General features: G+C 52.6%; 1 protein-coding gene across 2 annotated transcripts in view; it reads left to right on the top strand.

Annotated features, from left to right (window-relative positions):
• The window catches only part of TCN2 (transcobalamin 2), a 30,302-nt gene extending 8,895 nt beyond the window's left edge, over window positions 1-21,407 (top strand). Inside the window, exons 3-10 of one of the 2 annotated variants that reach the window (XM_074973312.1) lie at window positions 5,994-6,183; window positions 6,720-6,877; window positions 7,336-7,497; window positions 7,747-7,922; window positions 10,375-10,552; window positions 10,836-11,031; window positions 14,177-14,298; window positions 20,532-21,407. In XM_074973312.1, the coding sequence (XP_074829413.1) occupies window positions 5,994-6,183; window positions 6,720-6,877; window positions 7,336-7,497; window positions 7,747-7,922; window positions 10,375-10,552; window positions 10,836-11,031; window positions 14,177-14,298; window positions 20,532-20,593 (1,244 nt within the window). In that variant the 3' untranslated portion in view covers window positions 20,594-21,407. The remainder of the gene's footprint in view (window positions 1-5,993; window positions 6,184-6,719; window positions 6,878-7,335; window positions 7,498-7,746; window positions 7,923-10,374; window positions 10,553-10,835; window positions 11,032-14,176; window positions 14,299-20,531) is intronic. The other variant, XM_074973313.1, reaches the window with a different exon arrangement.
• The last annotated feature ends 603 nt before the right edge of the window (window positions 21,408-22,010 follow it).

The following is a 22,010-nucleotide window of genomic DNA, read 5'->3' as shown; positions in this document are numbered from 1 at the left end:
TGAAACAGACAAGCATTCCTGAAGATGTGAGCGTCATGTACCTTTCCCGGCCATCCCCCGTTGATGTTGGTGAAACGTCCCTTGTGATCCTTGCAGCACCATTGAAAAGTACCCCTTTTGTTTTATGTACTGGCTGCCAAGGTGGTCCAGTCCCAAGATAGGGATATGGGTTCCGTCTATCACCCCACCACAGTTAGGGACTCCCATTGCAGCAAAGCCATCCACTATGACCTGCACGTTTCCCAGGGTCACTACCCTTGATAGCAGCAAAGTGATTGCATTGGCTACTTGGATCACAGCAGCCCCCACAGTAGATTTGCCCACGCCAAATTGATTCCCGACTGACCGGTAGCTGTCTGGCGTTGCAAGCTTCCACAGGGCTATTGCCACTCGTGAACTGTGAGGGCTGCTCTCATCTTGGTATTCTGGTGCTTCAGGGCAGGGGAAAGCAAGTCACAAAGTTCCATGAAAGTGTCCTTACGCATGCGAAAGTTTCGCAGCCACTGGGAATCATCCCAGACCTGCAACACTATGCGGTTCCACCAGTCTGTGCTTGTTTCCCGGGCCCAGAATCGGTGTTCCTCAACATGAACCTGCCCCATTACCACCATGATGTCCACATTGCCGGGGCCTGTACTTTGAGAGAAGTCTGTGTCCGTGTCCTCATCACTCTCCTCACCGCGCTGCCGTCGCCTCCTCGCCTGCTTTTGCAGGTTCTGGTTCTGCATATAGTGCTGGATAATGCGCATGGTGTTTAGAACGGTCACAACTGCCGCGGTGATCGGAGTGGGCTCCGTGCGTGCCGTGGTACGGCGTCTGCAGGAGAGCAGAGTGGCAGCGGAAGCGGCGGGTGGATGACGATGCTGACAGCAGTATGGCGCCTGCTTGGAAAAAGGCACAAAACAATTGTCAGCTTTTGCTTTCATGGAGGGAGGGGGGAAGCAAGGGGCAGGCTGGCAGCAGACGGTGCGATATGACTGGTAGCCATTGTCATCTCCTGGGTGCTCGCAGTGCTGCTGGCTGGGAGAGCAGCCTGAGGCAGAATGGCCCCCTCAAGGATTGAACTCACAGCCCTAGGTTTAGCAGGCCAATGCTCAAACCACTGAGCTATCCCTCTACTGATGTTCCAGGCAGGACTGAATCTCCATTAGACAAAACTTAAAGAAGAGAATGACCTGAGTCACTCCCATTTATGTCCAGGCACCTCTGACATACCTCACCAAAGCCGGCCAAGAGCACCCAGGAGACAATGAGGACGGCTACCAGTCGTAATGCACCATCTGCTGCCACAAGGCAATGAGCTGCTGCTCTGTAGCAATGCAGTCCCGCGTCTGCCAGCACTTAGGAGACGTACGGTGACGGTGAGCTGAGTGGGCTGCATGCTTGCCGTGGTATGGCGTCTGCACAGGTAACCCAGGTAAAAAGGCGTGAAATGATTGTCTGCCGTTGCTTTCACGGAGGGAGGGAGGGGGGGCCTGATGACATGTACCCAGAACCACCCACGACAATGTTTTTTGCCCCATCAGGCATTGGGATCTCAACTCAGAATTCCAGTGGCAGCAGAGACTGCGGGAACTGTGAGATAGCTACCCACAGTGCCATGCTCTCGAAGTTGACACCAGCCTCAGTACTGTGGACACACTCCACCAACTTGGAGCATGGAGCAGGTCCTCAAGGAATCAATCCTGAAGCACTTAGACGAGAGTAAAGTGATCAGGAACAGTCAGCATGGATTCACCAAGGGAAGGTCATGCCTGACTAATCTAATCGCCTTCTATGATGAGATTACTGGTTCTGTGGATGAAGGGAAAGCAGTGGATGTATTGTTTCTTGACTTTAGCAAAGCTTTTGACACGGTCTCCCACAGTATTCTTGTCAGCAAGTTAAAGAAGTATGGGCTGTATGAATGCACTATAAGGTGGATAGAAAGTTGGCTAGATTGTCGGGCTCAACGGGTAGTGATCAATGGCTCCATGTCTAGTTGGCAGCCAGTATCAAGTGGAGTGCCCCAAGGGTCGGTCCTTGGGCCGGTTTTGTTCAATATCTTCATAAATGATCTGGAGGATGGTGTGGATTGCACCCTCAGCAAATTTGTGGATGATACTAAACTAGGAGGAGTGGTAGATACACTGGAGGGCAGAGATAGGATACAGAGGGACCTAGACAAATTGGAGGATTGGGCCAAAAGAAATCTGATGAGGTTCAACAAGGTAAGTGCAGGGTCCTGCACTTAGGACAGAAGAACCCAATGCACCGCTACAGACTAGGGACCGAATGGCTCTGCAGCAGTTCTGCAGAAAAGGACCTAGGGGTTACAGTGGACGAGAAGCTGGATATAAGTCAACAGTGTGCCCTTGTTGCCATGCCTTGTTGGCATTTTGGGATGTATGAGTAGGGGCATTGCCAGCAGATCGAGGGACGTGATTGTTCCCCTCTATTCGACATTGGTGAGGCCTCATCTGGAGTACCGTGTCCAGTTTTGGGCCCCACACTACAAGAAGGATGTGAAAAAATTGGAAAACGTCCAGTGGAGGGTAACAAAAATGATTAGGGGGCTGGAGCACATGACTTATGAGGAGAGGCGGAGGGAACTTGGATTGTTTAGTCTGCAGCAGAGAAGAACAAGGGGGGAGGGATTTGATAGCTGCTTTCAACTACCTGAAAGGGGGTTCCAAAGAGGATGGATCTAGACTGATCTCAGTGGTAGCAGATGACAGAACGAGGAGTAATGGTCTCAAGTTGCAGTGGGGGAGGTTTAGGTTAGATATTAGGAAAAACTTTTTCACTAGGGGGGTGGTGAAACACTGGAATGGGTTACCTAGGGAGGTGGTGGAATCTCCTTCCTTAGAAGTTTTTAAGGTCAGGCTTGACAAAGCCCTGGCTGGGATGATTTAGTTGGGGATTGGTCCTGCTTTGAGCAGGGGGTTGGACTAGATGACCTCCTGAGGTCCCTTCCAACCCTGATATTCTATGATTCTATGAAGGTTTAAGAGTACATTTAAAATATAAAATCAGCTTAGAAATACTGATTAAGAAAATGTAAAAGAGAGAAGAGGTGCATCATGTATTCCATAATATTTAATATTATATTCAGCAGGACAGCTGACTTGCCCTTACTACAAAGTTTTTGCAAATAAATCTCGGACAAACTTCAGGGCATATCAAAAAACCTGTGACTGACATTTTTTATTCCCAAGTTTAGTGCTTTTAATTGGGTATCTTCTGCATGTCCAGTCTTCACCATCTGGCATGCTGTAGAAAACATGCTCCATTTTCTTTAGAAAGAAATTGCAGAAGAGTGGTTTTTTCAAATGTCATTTGCTTCATTTGGGTTCAGGGATTTGGCTGGAAGAGGGTGAGCAGGGATGGGGAGTGAAGAGGGGAGGGAGACAGTGGGGAGAGGGCAGGGCCTGGGCAGAGTGGGGCAGGGCCTGGGGCAGAGCAGGAGTGGAGTATAGGTGGGGCCACAGGCCGAAGAGGTGGGCTGGGGAGCTTCAGCCACTGCCCATGACAGCAGGTAAGAGCGGGTCGGCTCCGGCACAGCCAGTGCGTGCTGCAGTCTCCTCAGGCAGGGGCCGGATTCACAGAGCCAAATGCACCAGCGCCGCGCATCCTGCCTGAGGGAGAGGGTACGGCGGTCTCTGCGGGGAACTGTGACTCTCCGCCGCCGTGAGGCTCAGTACCCTTTGCTGCCTCATCCCTCCCCACCTCCCCCCCGCAAGGCTGCAAGCCCGGGCTGCCTTTGGGCATATGGGCACCAGTTTAATAATACTATGTAGGGCCCCATAAATCCTAAGGATGGTCCTGCTACCACCACTCCTTTAGGTGGCTTTGTAATGTCAGCGGCAGCGTTCTCTCCCATCGGCACAGAGCAGCTACACGAGCGATCTTAGGGCAGGGCTACACTTGCAGATGTAGAGCGCTTTGAGTTAAACCCGCCCTCGGAGAGCGCAGTTGGGAAAGCGCTGCCGTCTGTCCACACTGACCGGAACAAGCCCACTGGTGTGGCCACATTTGCACACTTGCAGCGGCATTGGGAGAGGTGCATTATGGGCAGCTATCCCACAGAGCACCTCTTCCCATTCTGGCGCTGTGGCTTGTGGGAAGGGGATGGGGGGAGCATTCTGGGTCCTGTCCCAACGCCCCGCAATGCATCGGTTTGTATCCCAGCAATCCCTGTGCTTCCGTCCACATTTGGCGCCATCTTTCAACGTTTTTTGTACTGCGCGCTCTGTCTTCCCTTTCGCTCTGCGGGAATGGAGCCCGAACGGCTGAGGAGTACGCTGACGAGTCTCGCCAGCACGTCACGTTTGTCAGTTGAGTTACTCCTTATGATCCAAAGTGACAGTGAGGGCTCCGCCGATGATATCAACTCGAGTAACACATATGACACGAGTTGGCTTGTGGCATTCACGGACATGCTCACCACCGGGGAACTCCGGTTTTGCGCTCGGGAAACAAGCACTGAGCGGTGGGATCACATCGTGATGCACGTCTGGGATGAAGAGCGGTGGCTGCAGAACTTTTGGATGAGGAAAGTCACGTTCATGGGGCGGTGTGAGGAGCTCGCCCCCGCCCTGCGGCACAAGGACACGAGATTTAGATTTCCAAAACACAGTTCTCTTAAAGCAACCCAGCCTTGAGCTCTCACCCAGTGACTCTCTGGAGTGAGATACTCAAATATACGCTGACAGCCAGTTCTTCTTAACTAAACTAAAATTTATTAAAAAAGAAGAGAGAGAGAGAGAGAGAGAGAGAATATAGGTTAAAAGATCATTACACATACAGATATGAATAAAGTTCATAGGTCAGTTTTATAGTAGAGATGGTGAGTTTTCGAGTTGCAAAGAGTTTGTTCCAGAATCAGTTCATCAGGTTATAGTCCAATGTGCAATATCCAACATTAGGGCAATCCAGAATGGAACTGAAGACCACAGACTTACGACTCAAACTTCCCCTGATGAAACTTAAGTAGATCTGAGGTAACAGGATCAGGGCCCAAGCATTCTTTTATAGACCACTGGCAGGCTATGATAGTCTCTTGACCGCAGATATTCCTTGGGTGAAGAATAGTTGCTTAGAAATAGAATTACCTATTTCCTATGTATACACTGGTAACTAGTTGCATTCATCAGCATAAGGTAATTATCCATTAAGCCGTGCATAGACAGTTTACTACAAACTTCAAAGAGAAATATAGACAATGAAATTATTACATTCAGGTTTCATCTAAATGCTAATATTCCCTTTTGATCTCTGAATCAATAGATATAGTAACAGACCTGAACCATCTGTTTACATGGTTAACATCTAACAAGATATAAGTAAACACATACAATTAGTATTACCTCTAATTCTCTAACCATACAGGTTTGCATTTCAAAGCGCTAGTCTATTTAACATGAAATGGCCCTAAATACCATTTACATATTTTTTAAACATGTCTCTAAAGGTTAAATTAGGATCATTTAGCCTATGAGCTGCTTAACCCTTTCTGGCCTTGTGTCACATTATCCAAATTGCATCTAATGGAAAATATAGCAACATCTCATCTCCTATAAGGCTGTTTTTATTAATCATGGTATATGGGAAGCAATGGACAGACACTGGTCTCCTTGCTGGGAGACCTCAGTTCTCTTTAAGGTCAGGCTTGACAAAGCCCTGGCTGGGATGATTTAGTTGGGGATTGGTCCTGCTTTGAGCAGGGGGTTGGACTAGATGACCTCTTGAGGTCCCTTCCAACCCTGATATTCTATGATTCTTCCTGGCTCTGCATGATTTGTTGTGGGACTTCAGACAAGTCATTTCCCCTTCTCTGTGCCTCAGTTTCCTAAAGGGGGACTTTGCTTTGTGAAGCGATTTGAGATCTACGGATGATACTCTCTGAGTGTTACAGACTTGCTGTTTTTCTCACACAGCTGCCTACCTTTTACTCTCTGTTCCATGGCATTCATTCTCTCCTTCCATTCTTCCTTCCTTTGTTTTTATCCAAGCAATCCCCAGGGGAAATTCTGCTCTGATCAAACGCCTGAACATGGAGCTCTTGAGACTCAGCCAGGATCTATCAGAGGAGGTGAACCCCAGTGTGTATGTGGCCCTTCGTCTTTCTGCTGACCACAGCCTGAAGAAAGAAGCCCAGTACCTCCAGAGGCTGAAGAATGTCTTCCAGCCCAGCACCAGCAGGTACGGCCAATGGAGCCCAAATCCCACCATCAGGAGTGGCGCAAGGAGCAGGGCCCCTCTGTATCTTGCCACTTGCAGGAGCACCCTGGGGCAAAGGCATCCCAGATGAACAAGCTTTTCCCCTGCCCTCCACAAAGCCCATCTTCTTCCTGTCATGGACTCCTCTCAAAGGGGCTGGCTTTCTGCTCACTTGTGTGTGTTGACCTCCCAGGCTTGCCCCAGGATCCAGTGCCCCAGCTGCATTGATGTGCCAGGGGAGGTACCCGGACAGTATGAGGGTAGGCATAGCTCTCTGCTGATTTACAGCTGGCGTGGGGCTGGATGCATTTACAGGCTCCTGTCAGGTACACAAAAGCACAAGGTTATGGTCAATCAGGCCCCAAACTCTGCTAAGGATCTTCAGAGCTGTCCCAGAGCTGGTGTTTGCTGCCCCTGGGGACGCAGTTCCCCTTAGCCGGCGGGGGGAGGGGACGGGGGGGACACATGTGGGAAGGAGGAGCCATATGGTGAGTATTTGGCTTGTGTTGTCACCTCAGCTCTGTAGCAGGTGGTCAGCAGAAGCAGCCCAACACGGGCCGCCTGGCTCTGTACCTCCTAGCACTGCGGGCTGCCTGCCAGGACATGGACACGCGCCAGGGGAGGCAGCTGGTGACCCAGCTGAAGTACCATCTGCACAAGGAGAAGGAGCAGATAGGTAAGAGGGTGCTGCTCGGGGCTAGCACCGAGGGTTACTGCAGAGCGTGGCAGGAAGCTGCCTGGGGTGGCGTGCAGCATCTCTGGGCTGCTTTCTAGCTCAGTGTCCCTGCCAGAGAATGGCTGTCAGTGGAACCCTCATTCTCTGCTCACAGCTCAGACCCAGCAGCAATACCCCTCCTGGGCCATTCATAACAAAGAGTCATGCTGAGAACACCAGGAAGCATCTGTCCATCCAATTCTCACCCCCACCCTCAACTCTGTATGCACTGAGTGGGGAGTTGAAGGGGGGCAGTGGCTTGGATTACAAGCTTGCTGTGTTGGTTCCATCCAATGGGGTGCGATGAGGAGAGTCCCTGGTGCAGAGTCCTGGGGCATGGAGGGGGAAGGATGGCTTGTGCTGGGGGGAGGGGAGCACAAGCTGCTTTCTTCCTCCTGATTCCTTTCTCCTGCTCACAGCTTTCAAAGGGAATGGCCGCCCCATCACCAGTTACTACCAGTACAGCCTGGGGGTCTTGGCCCTGTGTGTCCATGGCAAGAAGATTGACCCCCATGTGATCCAGAAGCTCCTCGATGCTGAGAAGCACAACAAGTTCACGCATGGCGTCAAGCTCTCCATGGGTACGTACGTGTCGGAATGGTCCTCCGTGCCAGCTCCCCAGGCTCGCCGGCCTTCGTGCCGTGGCTGGAGACAGCACAGCCCTTGCATCTCCCTTGGGAGGTACATGCAAGTCAGCTCCCCCCGAGAGGGGTTTGGGTTCTCCCATTCTCAGCTCTGCACTCCAGCCACACAGGGCCATAGCTCCACTGAAGTAACTTGGGCAGGGGTGGTTCTCCTTGTAACCCCTTCTCCTGCTCTTCCTCACACAGACACGAAGGCCATGGCAGGCTTGGCCTTCGCCTGCCTGAAGCAGGCCAACCTCAACGAGCCCAGGCTAGTGGCAGCAATCAGCCTGGCTATCCAGAGAGTGACGAGCAGTATTCTCCAGGCTCAGACCACCAAGGGCACCTTTGGCAACATCTTCAGTAGCCCACTGGCCATGCAGGTGGGCAGAGCGGGTCTCTGGAGCACATCCTCCTCCTGCATGGTTTGCAGGATCCCAGCATTGCCAGCTTCCCAGGGTGGCATGGAGGGGAGATGCCACCGTAGCGTAGCCCCTTCTTCTGGGGGAGCCCTCTGAGGATACGTCTGCACTGCACACGAAGCCTGTGGGTCATCCACACTGCAAAGAAGGACTGCGGCACCGAGTCTCAGAGCCTGGGTCAGCTGACTTGGCTCACCCTGCAGGCAGCATGGACGTTTGGTTGCACTGGAACCTGAGCTCTGAAACCTGGCAAGGGGGTTGGGTCTGAGAGCCCGGGGTCCAGCCTGAGCTGCACGCCTACACAGCTATTGTCAGCCCTGTAGCGCATATCCTGCAAGCCCAAGTCAGCTGACCCAGGCTCTGAGGCAGGCTGTGTAGCTGTACCCTCGGTGTTTCCAAGTCCATGCTTGAACGTCCACCCAGCTTTGTGAACTTGGGTTTACTGTTGCTGGACTTGGATCTCAGCTGTGCTAATACGTCCATGCTGCACTACACGGACCTTCTGACTGGTGTCTATGGCTTGAGGTCCATCCACACTGCAAAGTGACAGGGGTTGGACCCAAGTTGCAGCAGGACTCGGGTGCTGACCCACCCCTCAGCAACGTTCTAGGACCTGGGCCCTGAGCACTTGCTGACCGAAGTCAGACTGGTTTGTGTGTGGATGCAGGGGGGGCTTGGGCTCAAACCTGAGTCAGAGCCTGGGCTCAGTGTGCAGTGTAGACATACTCCAGGTCACATGCTTGTCCATCAGCATGACCTCTGCCCTGCCCCCATCTTCTTACCGTACAGAGTACAATCTGGCTTAAAGGGACATTGTCCATTTAAAAACATAGGGCCTGGGTCAGATTTCACACTGATGTTCTGCTTCAGTGGAGTTATTCCTGATCTACACCAGCATCTGGCTGAGGTAGGTTTTTTTCCCAATGTCCTTGCCTGATTTAGTACCATAAAACTGACAGAGGTCAGCAAATCAAATCCAGTCTTTATCACCAGGCTAGCTAGGTTTCTGAGATCTCTTAGCCTCACTCCTTGCTGGAAGGCAGCCACCTCTGGGGTGGAAGGGAGCTGCGCTTTAGCAATGTCCATCATCACTGCACAGTCACTTAGGATAGGAAATTAAGAACAATTTCAGCTGATCCTGGAGGGGGAAGAATGATCCCATGTTGGAATTTGAAGACACTGGAGTTAACAGCTTCCACTCTGAGAAAAAGTGCCAGTCAATGCGTGAGGGCCACAAGCAGAAAGGGCCTTGGTTTTATGTCTCATCTGTTCATTTGCTTTTTGTACTTGGCTCAGCTCAGATAGAAGAACTAGTTGGTCGGTTGTGGTTCCTGGTTCTCCTGCACTAGCGCATGGCCAGCCTCTCTGAGTTTCTAAGATAGGGTGAGAAGGGGTGAAATTGAAAACCTGATTTATCTGAATCTTTTCTGAGTGCCAGGCCAACATTATTTGGCATTGCTTCTTTAATGGAAAGCACTCCTCAGAATGATGATGGGTAGGGCTCTGTGTCTTTCACAGAGGTTGCAGAAATCATGGATTCCATGACTTTCCGCAACCTCTGTGACTTCTGCAGTGGCTGGTGTGGCAGAATCCAGGGCTGCCCAAGCAACTGGCCCCAGGGACCACCTGAGCAGCGGCCAGTGCAGCTGGCCCTGGGAACCGCCTGAACAGTGATCCCAGGGGCTGTGGGAGCAGCTGCAGCTGGTGCTGGTGCCTCTGACCCCTGAGCCCCCCACCCAGCAGTGGGCCCCCAGCCTCCCCATCCAGAGCAGTGCCTGCCCCTCTCCCCCCCGCTGGCCGCCAGCTAAGATTTAGTCGGGGTATTTATAGCACAAGTCATGGAGAGGTCATGGGCTGTGAATTTTTGTTTATTGCCCGTGACCTGTCCATGACTTTTACTAAAAATACCCTTGACTAAATCATAACCTTAATGATCAGCAGCGTTATTTAGCTGTAAGCGTGTTTGGCGCACGTGGGCCAGTCACTGACCCCAGGGACAACACCACCCCAGGCCCCCAACTATCTGCCCCCACATGTTAAGCTGTGTCAGGCTGCTGACACCTCACCCTGCAGGTGTTACTACCCTTCCCTTCCTCTTACAGCAGTATGCTCCATTTTATCCTGGCCCCACATTCTGCCCGGGTGGGAGCAAACTGAGCAGGTGTCGGCCCACCCAACTTGCATGAAGGAAAGTAGCTGCCTTGCAGGGGGTGCCGTGTGTGGGACCGTTTCTCCTGCAGCACCAAGTCCTGTGCCAGGGTTGAATAAAGAGTGCAGAGGGAGGGGCTCTGTGGCAGCTGGACCTCATCCTGCCCACCAGATGGTTCACTTTCCCCTGCAGTTGGCTTTGAAGCAGGGGGGTCAGATGTTTGAAATGAGGCTTTTCTCCCTTCCTTTGAACCCTTCATGTTAGCTCTTGATTGCCACCGGGATGAGCAAGAACCCAGAGTTTCCCAAAGGCATGGATGCCCTGCTGGGGAGCCTGGAACAGGGTCACTTCCAGAACCCCATGATCATGTCCCAGCTGCTGCCAGTGCTGGATGGCAAGAGCTACCTGGACATCGCCACCATGGAGTGCCGGGCAGAGCAAGGTAACAGGAAGGACAGAGATGCTAGAGTGAGGGGCAGGGCTTGGGGGCCCTGGGTCCCATGCCTAGTGGCAGATCCCACCAAGAAGAAGGGAAGGGGGGAGCCTGGAGTTACAGTCACTGCAATGGGGGCCTTGAGGAAAGGCTAGGGTGGAAAAATCCCAGGAGCCCAGCAAACATGCCCCGAGAAGGAGGGAGGACTAGGACAGCAAGTTGTCATGCTAGGGCTCCCCACAGGGGTCTGCATGACTATTGGTGCTTCTGACAGCCTCTCCCTCTTTCTCAGACACTTTGGAGCTAGACACCACATGCCCGGGATCCAGGACAGTAATTCTGGGGACCAAGATGATCACCGTTCAGCTGGCTGTGGAGAACCCTCCGAGCCCTGAGACACTGTACAACCACTCCATCCAGATGCCCTCTGGGTCCTCCCTCCTGGACGTGCTGAGAACTGCTGCAGAGCAGGGCCCTGGGCAGTTCACGTGAGAACCTCCTGCTTGCGCTGGGAACAGACTGATGGGGAGGCCTGGCTGCAGGGCAGGCCTGGAAAGAGGAGCGCGCTGCCTCCTAAACTGCGGGGGAGGCAGTCCAGGGCATGCCCACCCACAATGCTAGCAGGGAATCTGCCTGCACAGCCCCAGGACTAATGCTAGGAAGAGTGGCCCAGGGCCCAGGCCTGTAAGGCAGAGCTCCTGGGTTCTGTTCCTGGCTCTGACACTCATTCACTGCATGTCCTTGGATAAGTTGCTGCCCCTCTCTGTGCCTCAGTTCTCCCCGCCCCACCCCACCCCGTAACATGGGGATGATCACACCCACCAACCTGCCGTGAAGTGCCGTGAGACCTTTCGGTGCAACATGCCGTTAGTTCAGTAACAACACGAGTGTCCCGTCCTACTCCTGGACCTGGTCTGGGTTTTCCAGGCTCCCTCAGGGATTCCAGACAGTTACCAGGTGTCAGATTCTTATGACAGTTCTGGGACATCCGTCACTATGAAACAACCCCTCTGTGTTCGAATAGGCTGTAGTTTCTGCAGGGATCTACTGGGTATGTGGGGAAGGTCTGTACAAGTGGGATGATTCTAAAGGGAGATTAACAAACCTGGCATCTGCCTCAGTTTCCCCACTCTTGTGCTAGCCAGCAGACCAGCTCACCAGCCAGCACATTGGGGAAGCTTCCTCCAGTGTCAGCATTTCATTCCCTTCTCCAAGGGGGGGATTTATTGTTCACATAAACTCAGTGCAACATCAGTCCAGACGGGTGAATCAGGCCCTGCCATCTTGTAAGAAGCTTACAAGAAGTGGAAGATTGGACAAATGACCAGGGAAGAGTATAAAAATATTGCTCAGGGATGCAGGAGTGAAATCAGGAAGGCCAAATCACACTTGGAGTTGCAGCTAGCAAGAGATGTTAAGAGTAACAAGAAGGGTTTCTTCAGGTATGTTAGCAACATGAAGAAAGTCAAGGAAAGTGTGGGCCCCTTACTGAATGAGGGAGGCAACTAGTGACAGAGGATGTGGAAAAAGCTAATGTACTCAATGCTTTTTTTGCCTGTGTCTTCACGAACAAGGTCACCTCCCAGAATACTGCACTGGGCAGCACAGCATAGGGAGGAGGTGACCAGCCCTCTGTGGAGAAAGAAGTGGTTTGGGACTATTTAGAAAAGCTGGACGTGCACAAGTCCATGGGGCCGTATGCATTGCATCCGAGAGTGCTAAAGGAGTTGGCGGATGTGATTGCAGAGCCATTGGCCATTATCTTTGAAAACTCATGGCGATTGGGGGAAGTCCCGGAAGACTGGAAAAAGGCTAATGTAATGCCCATATTTAAAAAAGGGAAGAAGGAGGATCCTGGGAACTACAAACCAGTCAGCCTCACCTCAGTCCCTGGAAAAATCATGGAGCAGGTCCTCAAGGAATCAATTCTGAAGCACTTAGAGGAGAGGAAAGTGATCAGGAACAGTCAGCATGGATTCACCAAGGGCAAGTTATGCCTGACTAATCCAATTGCTGGCTCTGTGGATGAGAGGAAAGCAGTGGACGTGTTATTCCTTGAATTTAGCAAAGCTTTTGACACTGTCTCCCACAGTATTCTTGCCAGCAAGTTAAAGAAGTATGGGATGGATAAATAGACTATAAGGTGGAGAGAAAGCTGGCTAGATTGTCAGGCTCAACGGGTAGTGATCAATGGCTCCATGTCTAGTTGGCAGCCAGGATCAAGTGGAGTGCCCCAAGGGTCGGTCCTTGGGCCGGTTTTATTCAATATCTTAATTAATGATCTGGAGGATGGTGTGGATTGCACCCTCAGCAAGTTTGCAGATGACACTAAACTGGGAGGAGAGGTAGATACGCTGGAGGATAGGGATAGGATACAGAGGACCCTAGACAAATTAGAGGGTTGGGCCAAAAGAAATCTGATGAGGTTCAACAAGGACAAGTGCAGAGTCCTGCACTTAGGATGGAAGAATCCCATGCACTGCTACAGACTAGGGACTGAGTGGCTAGGCAGCAGTTCTGCAGAAAAGGACCTAGGGGTTACAGTGGACGAGAAGCAGGATATGAGTCAACAGTGTGCCCTTGTTGCCAAGAAGGCCAATGGCATTTTGGGATGTATAAGTAGGGGCATAGCCAGCAGATCGAGGGACGTGATCGTTCCCCTCTATTCGGCATTGGGGAGGCCTCATCTGGAGTACTGTGTCCAGTTTTGGGCCCCACGCTACAAGAAGGATGTGGATAAATTGGAGAGAGTCCAGCGAAGGGCAACAAAAATGATTAGGGAACTGGAACACATGACTTATGAGGAGAGGCTGAGGGAACTGGGATTGTTTAGTCTGTGGAAGAGAAGAATGAGGGGGGATTTGATAGCTGCTTTCAACTACCTGAAAGGGGGTTCCAAAGAGGATGGATCTAGACTGTTCTCAGTGGTAGCAGATGACAGAACAAGCAGTAATGGTCTCAAGTTGCAGTGGGGGCGGTTTATGTTGGATATTAGGAAAAACTTTTTCACTAGGAGGGTGGTGAAGCACTGGAATGGGTTACCTAGGGAGGTGGTGGAATCTCCTTCCTTAGAAGTTTTTAAGGTCAGGCTTGACAAAGCCCTGGCTGGGATGATTTAGTTGAGGATCGGTCCTGCTTTGAGCAGGGGGTTGGACTAGATGACCTCCTGAGGTCCCTTCCAACCCTGATATTTTATGATTCTATGATTCTATCTGATGCCTCCTAAGGCCTCTGCCTCAGAGGCTTCTGCTGCTGCCAGCACCCCAGGGATCCCCAACAGGTCTCTCCCCTGGCTGGTGTGTCAAGTTCCCTTCCAGCTCCATTCTCTAGCCCAGGATCTCCTGCAGGAGCCTGTCTGCAGTCCTGCTTGTTGGTCTTTTATCCCACCAGTGGGAAGGCAGCTAGTTAGTATAGGTGGGGGCTACACCCAGCACTTCCCTGTGACAGGAGGTTTGGCTCCAGGTGCAGCTCTGTGTGGTCAGGACTGTGCTCCTAGCCCATCAGTCCTTGAGCAAGGGCCCTGATGTGGGGACACGCTGCTGCTGCTGCCTGAGTGGAACCAAAGTGGAAACAACCTGTTCTCTGCTCTGCCTGGAGGTCACGTCCCCTCTTCTCCTTCCCCTCTAACTCTAGGTTTGAAACCCAGAACACCCTGCATGGGCCATTGTTAACTGCAGTGATGGGGGTGAAAGCCAGCAATGGAGAGCGGAGATACTGGCAGCTCCTCCAGGCCCCAGACACCAGTCTTCAGAAAGGTGAGGGAAATAGCACGTGGGAAACAGTGCAGCCTGGCACCTCATGTGGTCAGTGTGTGCTTGGGGCCCCCTCAGTACCCTTTGCAGCCCCCCCAGGCACGCCTGGAATATTCTGTCTAGCTGCTGCTGCTGCGATGCACCAAAAGCTGCTCTAAAGAACACAGGCAGGGGCTGTTTGCTCACATGGCTATGAAGGGCAATGAATTCCTGGCAGGGGGTAAAGCTTTGGGCATGGAAAGGGAGAGTGTTGTAAGAAATGGACCTGCTGGCCTGGTTCCACCCCTCTTCCCAGGCCTCAGGATTCTTCCAGGGATAGACCTGCTTCAAGAAAGGCTTTTCCATGCATCACCCAAACCCTAGGGGCCAAATTCAGGCTGGTGTAAGTGGGTGCAATTCCCATTACTTCAGTGAGAGCTGCATCCCCCAGGGCTGGGTTTGGTCCCATATCTCCAGATGGTGAATAAAGCCTGTGGAGGGATTATGTGCAGCTGCCAAAGGGATCGCAGTGATAAAGTGCAGTTCTAGCCTAAAATGTGGCTTTAAAGTGGTACCCTCTTGCTTGGCAGAGCTGCTACCTGTGGGTCTGATGTCCCACTGTCCAGCACCTTGTGCTGTCACCTACCCCTCTGCACAGCTGCTGCTGGAGGCAAGTTGAGCCATCTGGTTTGGTGGCTTTGTGCACAGCTGTTATAGGGCTACATGAGGTGCCAGGCAATGGGGAATCTAGCCGGTGTGTGGGTAGGTCTGTGCTGTCTGCAGCTCAGGTGGACATAGCCGTGGCAGCATCGCTACACAGAGCCGTGTCGATGCAGTGCCCTGGGCAGCAGCACTGTGAGTAGGTGCCCAGGGATCCAGGCTGGCTTAGAGAGTCTGTGCTGAAGCCCATGCCACCGCATCTACACTGCCCTGTTTGTAGCAATGCTCGTGCAGGTAAAACTAGCACGGATAGGTCTGCCTGAGATGCTGTCACACCTTGGATTGCAAGCTAGACCTGCCCTGTGTCCCAGCCAGATCAGCCCACTTCAGAGATGCATGAGGTTGCTTTGTTACTGCCGTTAGCACTGCAGCACCCGGCACTGGGGAGGGAGGTGGATTCCATTCTAGCTCATGCATCATCCACAAATCCCACCCGCAGTGACCCCTGGGCTGCACCACTGAAGACAGTTACAGAGCACACCATTGGCTCTTTTCAGGGGGCTCCTTAAGCCCACCCATCCCGTATATAGTGCCTGACATCACCAGTGACTTATAGCCCAGGGGCAGACATGAAGCAGACTGGGCGTGTAGGGACAGGTAGCTATGCAGGTGGCTTGAGACGCAATAATACTTCTTAAGGGAACGTAAATAGGCTGACTGCATCTCAGCAAGGTGGGCCAGATCCCTCTAGGCCGGTGGCACAGGAAGGGCCTGGGAGAAGATAAAGGAGCACATGGGTGCCCTTGAGGGCCCTGGTGTCATGACTAGGGCTCGGGCAGTCAGGCCTAGTGGTTGGAGCAGGGTGGTCAGCATCCAGGAACAGCACCAAAGGTCAGAGCTGGTGTCAGAAACCAGAGCAGGAGTCAGAGCCAAGGGCAGGTCTGTCACTACCGCTGGCAGGGGAGCCCACCTTGTTGCATGACACTTCCTGGAACTCCTCCTGGGCTTATCGGGGGGACCCGGACCAATCAAAGGCCAGAAAAGAAGCTGCAGTCTGGCCTGCTGTGAGGGCTCTATCATAGCTGCTGGGTAGCGGCATGGAGATATCGGCCATCCCGCAGACACAGGGTCGAGCCCCGCAGAGCCTCCCACCCAGCAAGCATCGTATAAGGCCTCTGCCCTACAGTGGGAAGAGGGAGGCAGCTGCTGCCCGCAGTCCCTGTAACTGGGGGATCAAGGTCCTAATCGGCATGGGCCCCACTTGCCAATCCTAGAGCTCAGCTAGCCTCATTGCCGAGTAGGGTAACCAGATCGCAAGAGAGAAATATCAGGACACATTGGGTGAGTGAGGGTGTGGGGGGGAAGAGACAGACACAGGTGCACAGCCCCGACCGGAGCCAGGGCACACTGGTCCGCCTGGCCCTGTGCTACCAGCGTGCCCCTTCCTGTTGGGGGTGGGCCCACGCTGCGCCACACAGCTCCCCTGCCCAGCGCCCCTGGATCCACTATGCCCAGGGCCCCCCTACAACCCTTCCACCACAAATGCACAGTGCTGTGCACACACACGCCCCACCCAGTGCCCCCCCGCCCACAGCCCCACCACTGCTGCCCAGCACCCCACACAGAACCCCCCACTTGCTAGTTTCCCAATGCACACAGATTTCCCCTCCATCTCTTCCTCCCTCCCAGTGCCCTTCCCCACAGCCCCACCACCACAAATACACAATGCCCCACACAGACCCCCACTGCCCTGACACACACAGATCTCCCCCACTTCCCAGCACCCACCAATAGGCCCCCACTGTCTAGCACCCCAAAACACACAAACCTCCCCCACTGCCCAGCGCCCTCCACACCCTCACAGCCCAGCATCTCCCCAACACACACCTACCAGACACTCACCATCACACCCTGCCCCCTTCCCTGGCTGCACTCACCAGCCCTGCTGGGCGGTCTCTGGCTCCTAGGGTGAGAGCGGAGAGGGGGGGTCTCCAGACTCACCACGTGCTGCGCCCGCCACAAGCGCGAGCTCCGTGGCTCCCATTGCCTGGGAAAAGCGCCAATGGGAGCTACCAGAGCCGTGGAGCGGGGCTTGCAGGCGGGAGCAGCCCGCAGAGCCCTCCCATCCTAAGAGCCAGAGGGACCTGCCAGGGGGCGAGGTGGGGAGTCCCGGCGGTGCTTAACTGGGGTGGCTCCCATCCCGCGAAGCATCCGGCAGGCAGGTCCCTCTGGCTCCTAAGGTCGCGGGTCAGGTCGGGTCGGGTCGGGTGTGGGGGCGGAGGGCTCTCTGCCCACTCCCAGCGCCTGCAAGCCCCGCCCATGCAGCACGTGGTGCTCCTGCCGGCGGGCGAGCGCCGGGAGCTATCCCAATATCGATGTAAGGTCGGGACGCTGGACAAGTCCCCTAAAATCGGGACTGTCCCGATAAAATCGGGACGTCTAGTCACCCTATTGCCAAGACTGGCTAGCCTTTAGCTTCAGCATGGCTGTGGGCTCAGCAGTAGCTCACTGCCTCCTGCCCAGATGAAGCCCAGTGCTCCAGAGAAGCCTGCCTGCTGACTGAGACCTCAGTCCAAAGAGAGGCCTTCCCTAAGGCACTCTGGGAAATGCACTCGCCGTGTCTTTGCTGGAGCAGTAGTGCTGCACATTCGGCTAAGCCCAGGGGCATGGTCCTTTGTGGAAATCCCAAGGGAAACAGCCAGTGTCCACATTTCCCATTCAGGAAACAAGCAGAATGAATTTAGCCAGGACGCCGCCCCCCATGCTCAGCACATCCGTAGTGTGATGGGAGAGATCAGGGGGCAGGTTGTGATTGGAAGGGGAATAGAACCGGGTAGGAGCAATATGAGCAGGCTGGAGGGTACTGTACAGGGAATGTGAGTGTGTGAAGTGTAAGGCTAAGTGTGGTCACACCCCTCCGAATACACAGAGCCAGGGGCCTGGCGAGCTGGGAACCACAGAAGTGTGTTGTTCAGGTTGTGTCGCGGCCCAGAGAATTTGTGTGGCTTCACTCGCACTTCCTGGTGTTCTACGTGATATAAGAGGTTGCACAACAGCTTTTCTATGAAAATAAACCCAGCATCCCGAAGGGTTCTGTCAGCTTCGGCTGGTTTGGGATGTGTCATTAGCACAGTGAAATGTTTAAATGTTTCACACCAGCAGTTCTCAAAATTATTGCATCGCGACCCCTTTCTGACAACAAAAATTACTACATGACCCCAAGAGAGGGGACTGAAGCCTGAGCCCGCCTTGGGCAGGGAGGGTGGGAGGTGGGCACAGTCAAACCCCAAGCCCCACCACCCCTGGCTGGAGGGCCAAAGCCATAGCCCAAGGGCTTCAGCCTCAGGCAGGGGGTGGGGCCTATAACCCTGAGCCCCACCACCAAGGGCTGAAGCCCTCAGGCTTAGGCTTTGGTCCCGGGCAGTTGAGCTTGGGCTTGGGCCAAGCAAGTCTAACACCCGCCATGGCAACCCCATTAAAATGGGGTCGCAACCCACTTTGGGGTTGTGACTCACACGTTGAGAACCGCTGTTTTACACCTTTAAGGTTCCCAGACTGCCATGATAAGGTCGGGGGTAATGACTAGCTGTAAGGTTGCGACGATCTGATGCTGCCAGCTGCTGGAGCTGGGGCTGTTTTGCATTCACAGTGTGATGGCCTTGGTGCCACTAGCACTCAGAACTTCACACACAGTGCCAAGCATGTGCTGGCACCTGCAGTGTCTCTGTTTGATTGCGGAAGTCAGGGTGGGGTCAATGGTGTGCATAAGCAATTACTCACCTTTAACGTTAAAAAAATATCCATGGAAATTTTCCAGTTTTTCCAATAAAAAAGCAACCCCCCCTGGGTTTCTGGGTTTCAGGGTGGGCATTTTGCCAAAAAACAAAATAAACAAAAAAGTTTGTTTTGAAAAAAGGCCATTTTTCCTTTGAAATATTTTTTTAAACAAAAAATGGTGACCTCTGCTGCACTGGGGAGATGCTCATTGACTGATCCTATGTGCTGTCCCAAAAGACCCTGGGGAATTGGGCCTGTTCTTGCTGCAGGCTTCTCTTTTCCCAATTAGCAGACACATTTGTTTCTGGTTCCTGGTGCTGGGGCCCTTCTCTCGCTTTGGCATGGATAGCAGCCCCTCTGGGGAGCCAAGAGGGCCAAGACCAGCCCAAAGCTTCCACTGATCAAGGACTAAATGACTGATTAATATGTCTGAGCCCATGGCCTAAATGAGACCAACAACAGAGTGCAGAAAAAGAAGTAAAGAAACTGGGCCTGGTGCCCTCTCACCCCAGGGATAAGCAGGAGTGACAGCAGGATAAGATCACTGTATGCGAGAGGTGATGAAATTCAATGCTGATAAATGCAAAGTAATGCACATTGGAAAACATAATCCCAACTATACATATAAAATTATGGGGTCTAAATTAGCTGTTACCACTCAAGAAAGAGATCTTGGAGTCACTGTGGATAGTTCTCTGAAAACATTCACTCAGTGTGCAGTGGCAGTCAAAAAAGCCAACAGAATGTTGGGAATCATTAAGAAAGGGATAGATAATAAGACAGAAAATATCATATTGCCTCTATATAAATCCATGGTACGCCCACATCTTAAATACTGCGTGCAGATGTGGTTGCCCCATCTCAAAAAAGATATATTTTAAAATGTTCAGAAAAGGGAACAAAAATGATTAAGGGTATGGAATGGCTGCTATATGAGGAGAGATTAATAAAACAGGGATTTTTCAGCTTGGAAAAGAGATGACTAAGGGGGCGATATGATAGAGGTCTATAAATTCATGACTGGTGTGGAGAAAGTGAATAGGGAAGTGTTATTTACTCCTTCTCATAACACAAGAATTGGGGTCACCCAATGAAATGAACAGGCGGCAGGTGTAAAACAAAGAGAAGGAAGTATTTCTTCACACAACGCACCGTCAACCTGTGGAACTCCTGGAGCTTCCTGGGTGGCAGAAGTTGTGTGGACTGACGCGCCTGGCTACTGTCTGCCAAGCTATTCGGGTTTCCCCTGCACAGTCTCTTTCCATCTTACCCCTGCTGGCCAGCCAAGCTCTTGCTTCCCATGGTAGAGGCAATGCCCCCAGAGTTGGCCCTCCTCTTTTCCATGGTGACTCCATGATGTCGCCCCTTTGGGGCTCAGCTACTACTCTGTGCTCCATCTCATCAAGAAGGATGGTTCAATGGTTAGAGCACTAGGCTAGGACTCAGGAGACCAGGGTTCAGTTCTCTTGGGCTGGTCACTCACTTGCTCTGTGCCTCAGTTCCTCACCTGTACAATGGGGATAATAGCACAGCTCTGCCTTGCAGGGTGATGTGAGCATAAATACTTTAGAGATTGTGACATTTCAGACACTACAGTGATGGGGTGGATAAGCACCTTAGGCAGATCCTCCAAGTACATGAGCCAACACCCAGGAAATCATTCTCAGTGCCTCCTGCCTGAGGAGTGGTACCAAACCCCGAGGAAGCTGACTGTCTCTGGGGTAGTGCCTCTTGCTCCTAATTCAGCTGTGCTGCATGAGTTCCTTAACCTGTGCCCAGGCTGCTCCTTCTGACTTGTGCTCTGCTATCTTTTTTTGTAGGTATCTCTGATTACCAGCCTCAGGATGGAGAGTCCATCATCCTGAAGTTTAGCCCGTGGTAGATCGCCTGCTGTCTGCTTCCAGCTCCCTGCCCCACCTCGATCCACGGTGAACTCTCTGTGTGCATCTCTCTCTGCCCCAGAAGCAGGATGTCTCAGTTGGCAAGGACAGCATGCATCTGTCAACCTGTGAGCCCTGTGCCCACAGAGCAGTATCTTCCTCCCCACAGACTGCACATAATGCAAGTCCCTGGCCCTTCTGGCAGGATATGTGTGTGTGTGCGCGCACGCGTGTCTGTCTGTCAAAAGGGGCAAATTCCCACCTGCCCCGGTAACCTGTTCTGCTGTGGATCACCCACAACCATCCACTCGATGGAAACTGACCATGCCAGGGGGTGGGGAGCAGCAGATTTGGTTTGAATGAAAAACCTCCAATATGACAACTCAGCGCATCATAATTCTGATTTTCTAATGCAGCTTTAACCCTTGCTATGCTGTGGCTGTCTAAACTGCCACCCAATGAGTACGTGGGAGGAGGTGTCTGCATCCTCCTGCTGGACACACTTTGCCCCCCCCACCACACACTGTACCAGTGCCCTGGTATGACTGGGGTCCTGGAGATTCTCTAGACTGCATCCCTCTGTATAGCAGTCACTGCCCCGCTCGCAGGCCAGGGCTCCCCTCCCTGCTCCCGCCCCAATTCCTGAAGCGACAGAACTGGTGCTATGAGGAGAGGATGTGGCTGATATCTTTTTGCTTTCTGGAGAGCAGTGGGTGGGAACCCAGGCCCTGTGCTAAGGGGAGATGGTGCCCCCAAGCAGCCACTCTACCTCAGTCTGACATTTGGATCTGAAATGATTAAAGCTTTGATTGCAAACCTGGCCTTCCAGTTTGTCATTTGGCCCTTCCCCAGAGCACCCGGGTCTCTGAGCCAGACCTGGGCCCTCAGCACGGAGCTGCCTTCAGGGTCTGGGCATTGTCCTATGGGTTTGCATCATTTCCAACAAACAATGGACAATTCTGTTCTCCTGGGTGACTAATCACGAGTTTGATTTTTACCTATTATTTGTATGGTTGTAGTACCTAGGTCCCCCAGTCATGGACCAGGACCCTGTTCTGTTTGCCAGAAGCTGGGAATGGGTGACAGTGGATGGATCACTTGATTACCTGTTCTGTTCATTCCTTCTGGAGCACCTGGCATTGGCCACTGTCAGAAGACAGGATACTGGGCTAGCTGGACCATTGGTCTGACACAGTATGGCCGTTCTTATGTTCATTGTGCTAGGTGTGATATGGACACAGAACAAAAATACACCGTCTCTGTCCCGCCCCAGAGAGCTTACAATCTAGGAATAAGACAAGAGACACCAGATGGAGAGAGACAGGGGAGTACAAAGAAACAAAGACAATACTGGTGGTGATGGGCAGTGGTCTCTGCACACCAGCAGCCTAACTAGTGTCAAGATTTGTATAGGCATCA

This window comes from Natator depressus, chromosome 15, assembly GCF_965152275.1.
Source record: "Natator depressus isolate rNatDep1 chromosome 15, rNatDep2.hap1, whole genome shotgun sequence".
In the NCBI taxonomy this organism is placed as follows: Eukaryota; Metazoa; Chordata; order Testudines; family Cheloniidae; genus Natator; species Natator depressus.
This window is presented reverse-complemented; position numbering and strand designations above follow the sequence as displayed.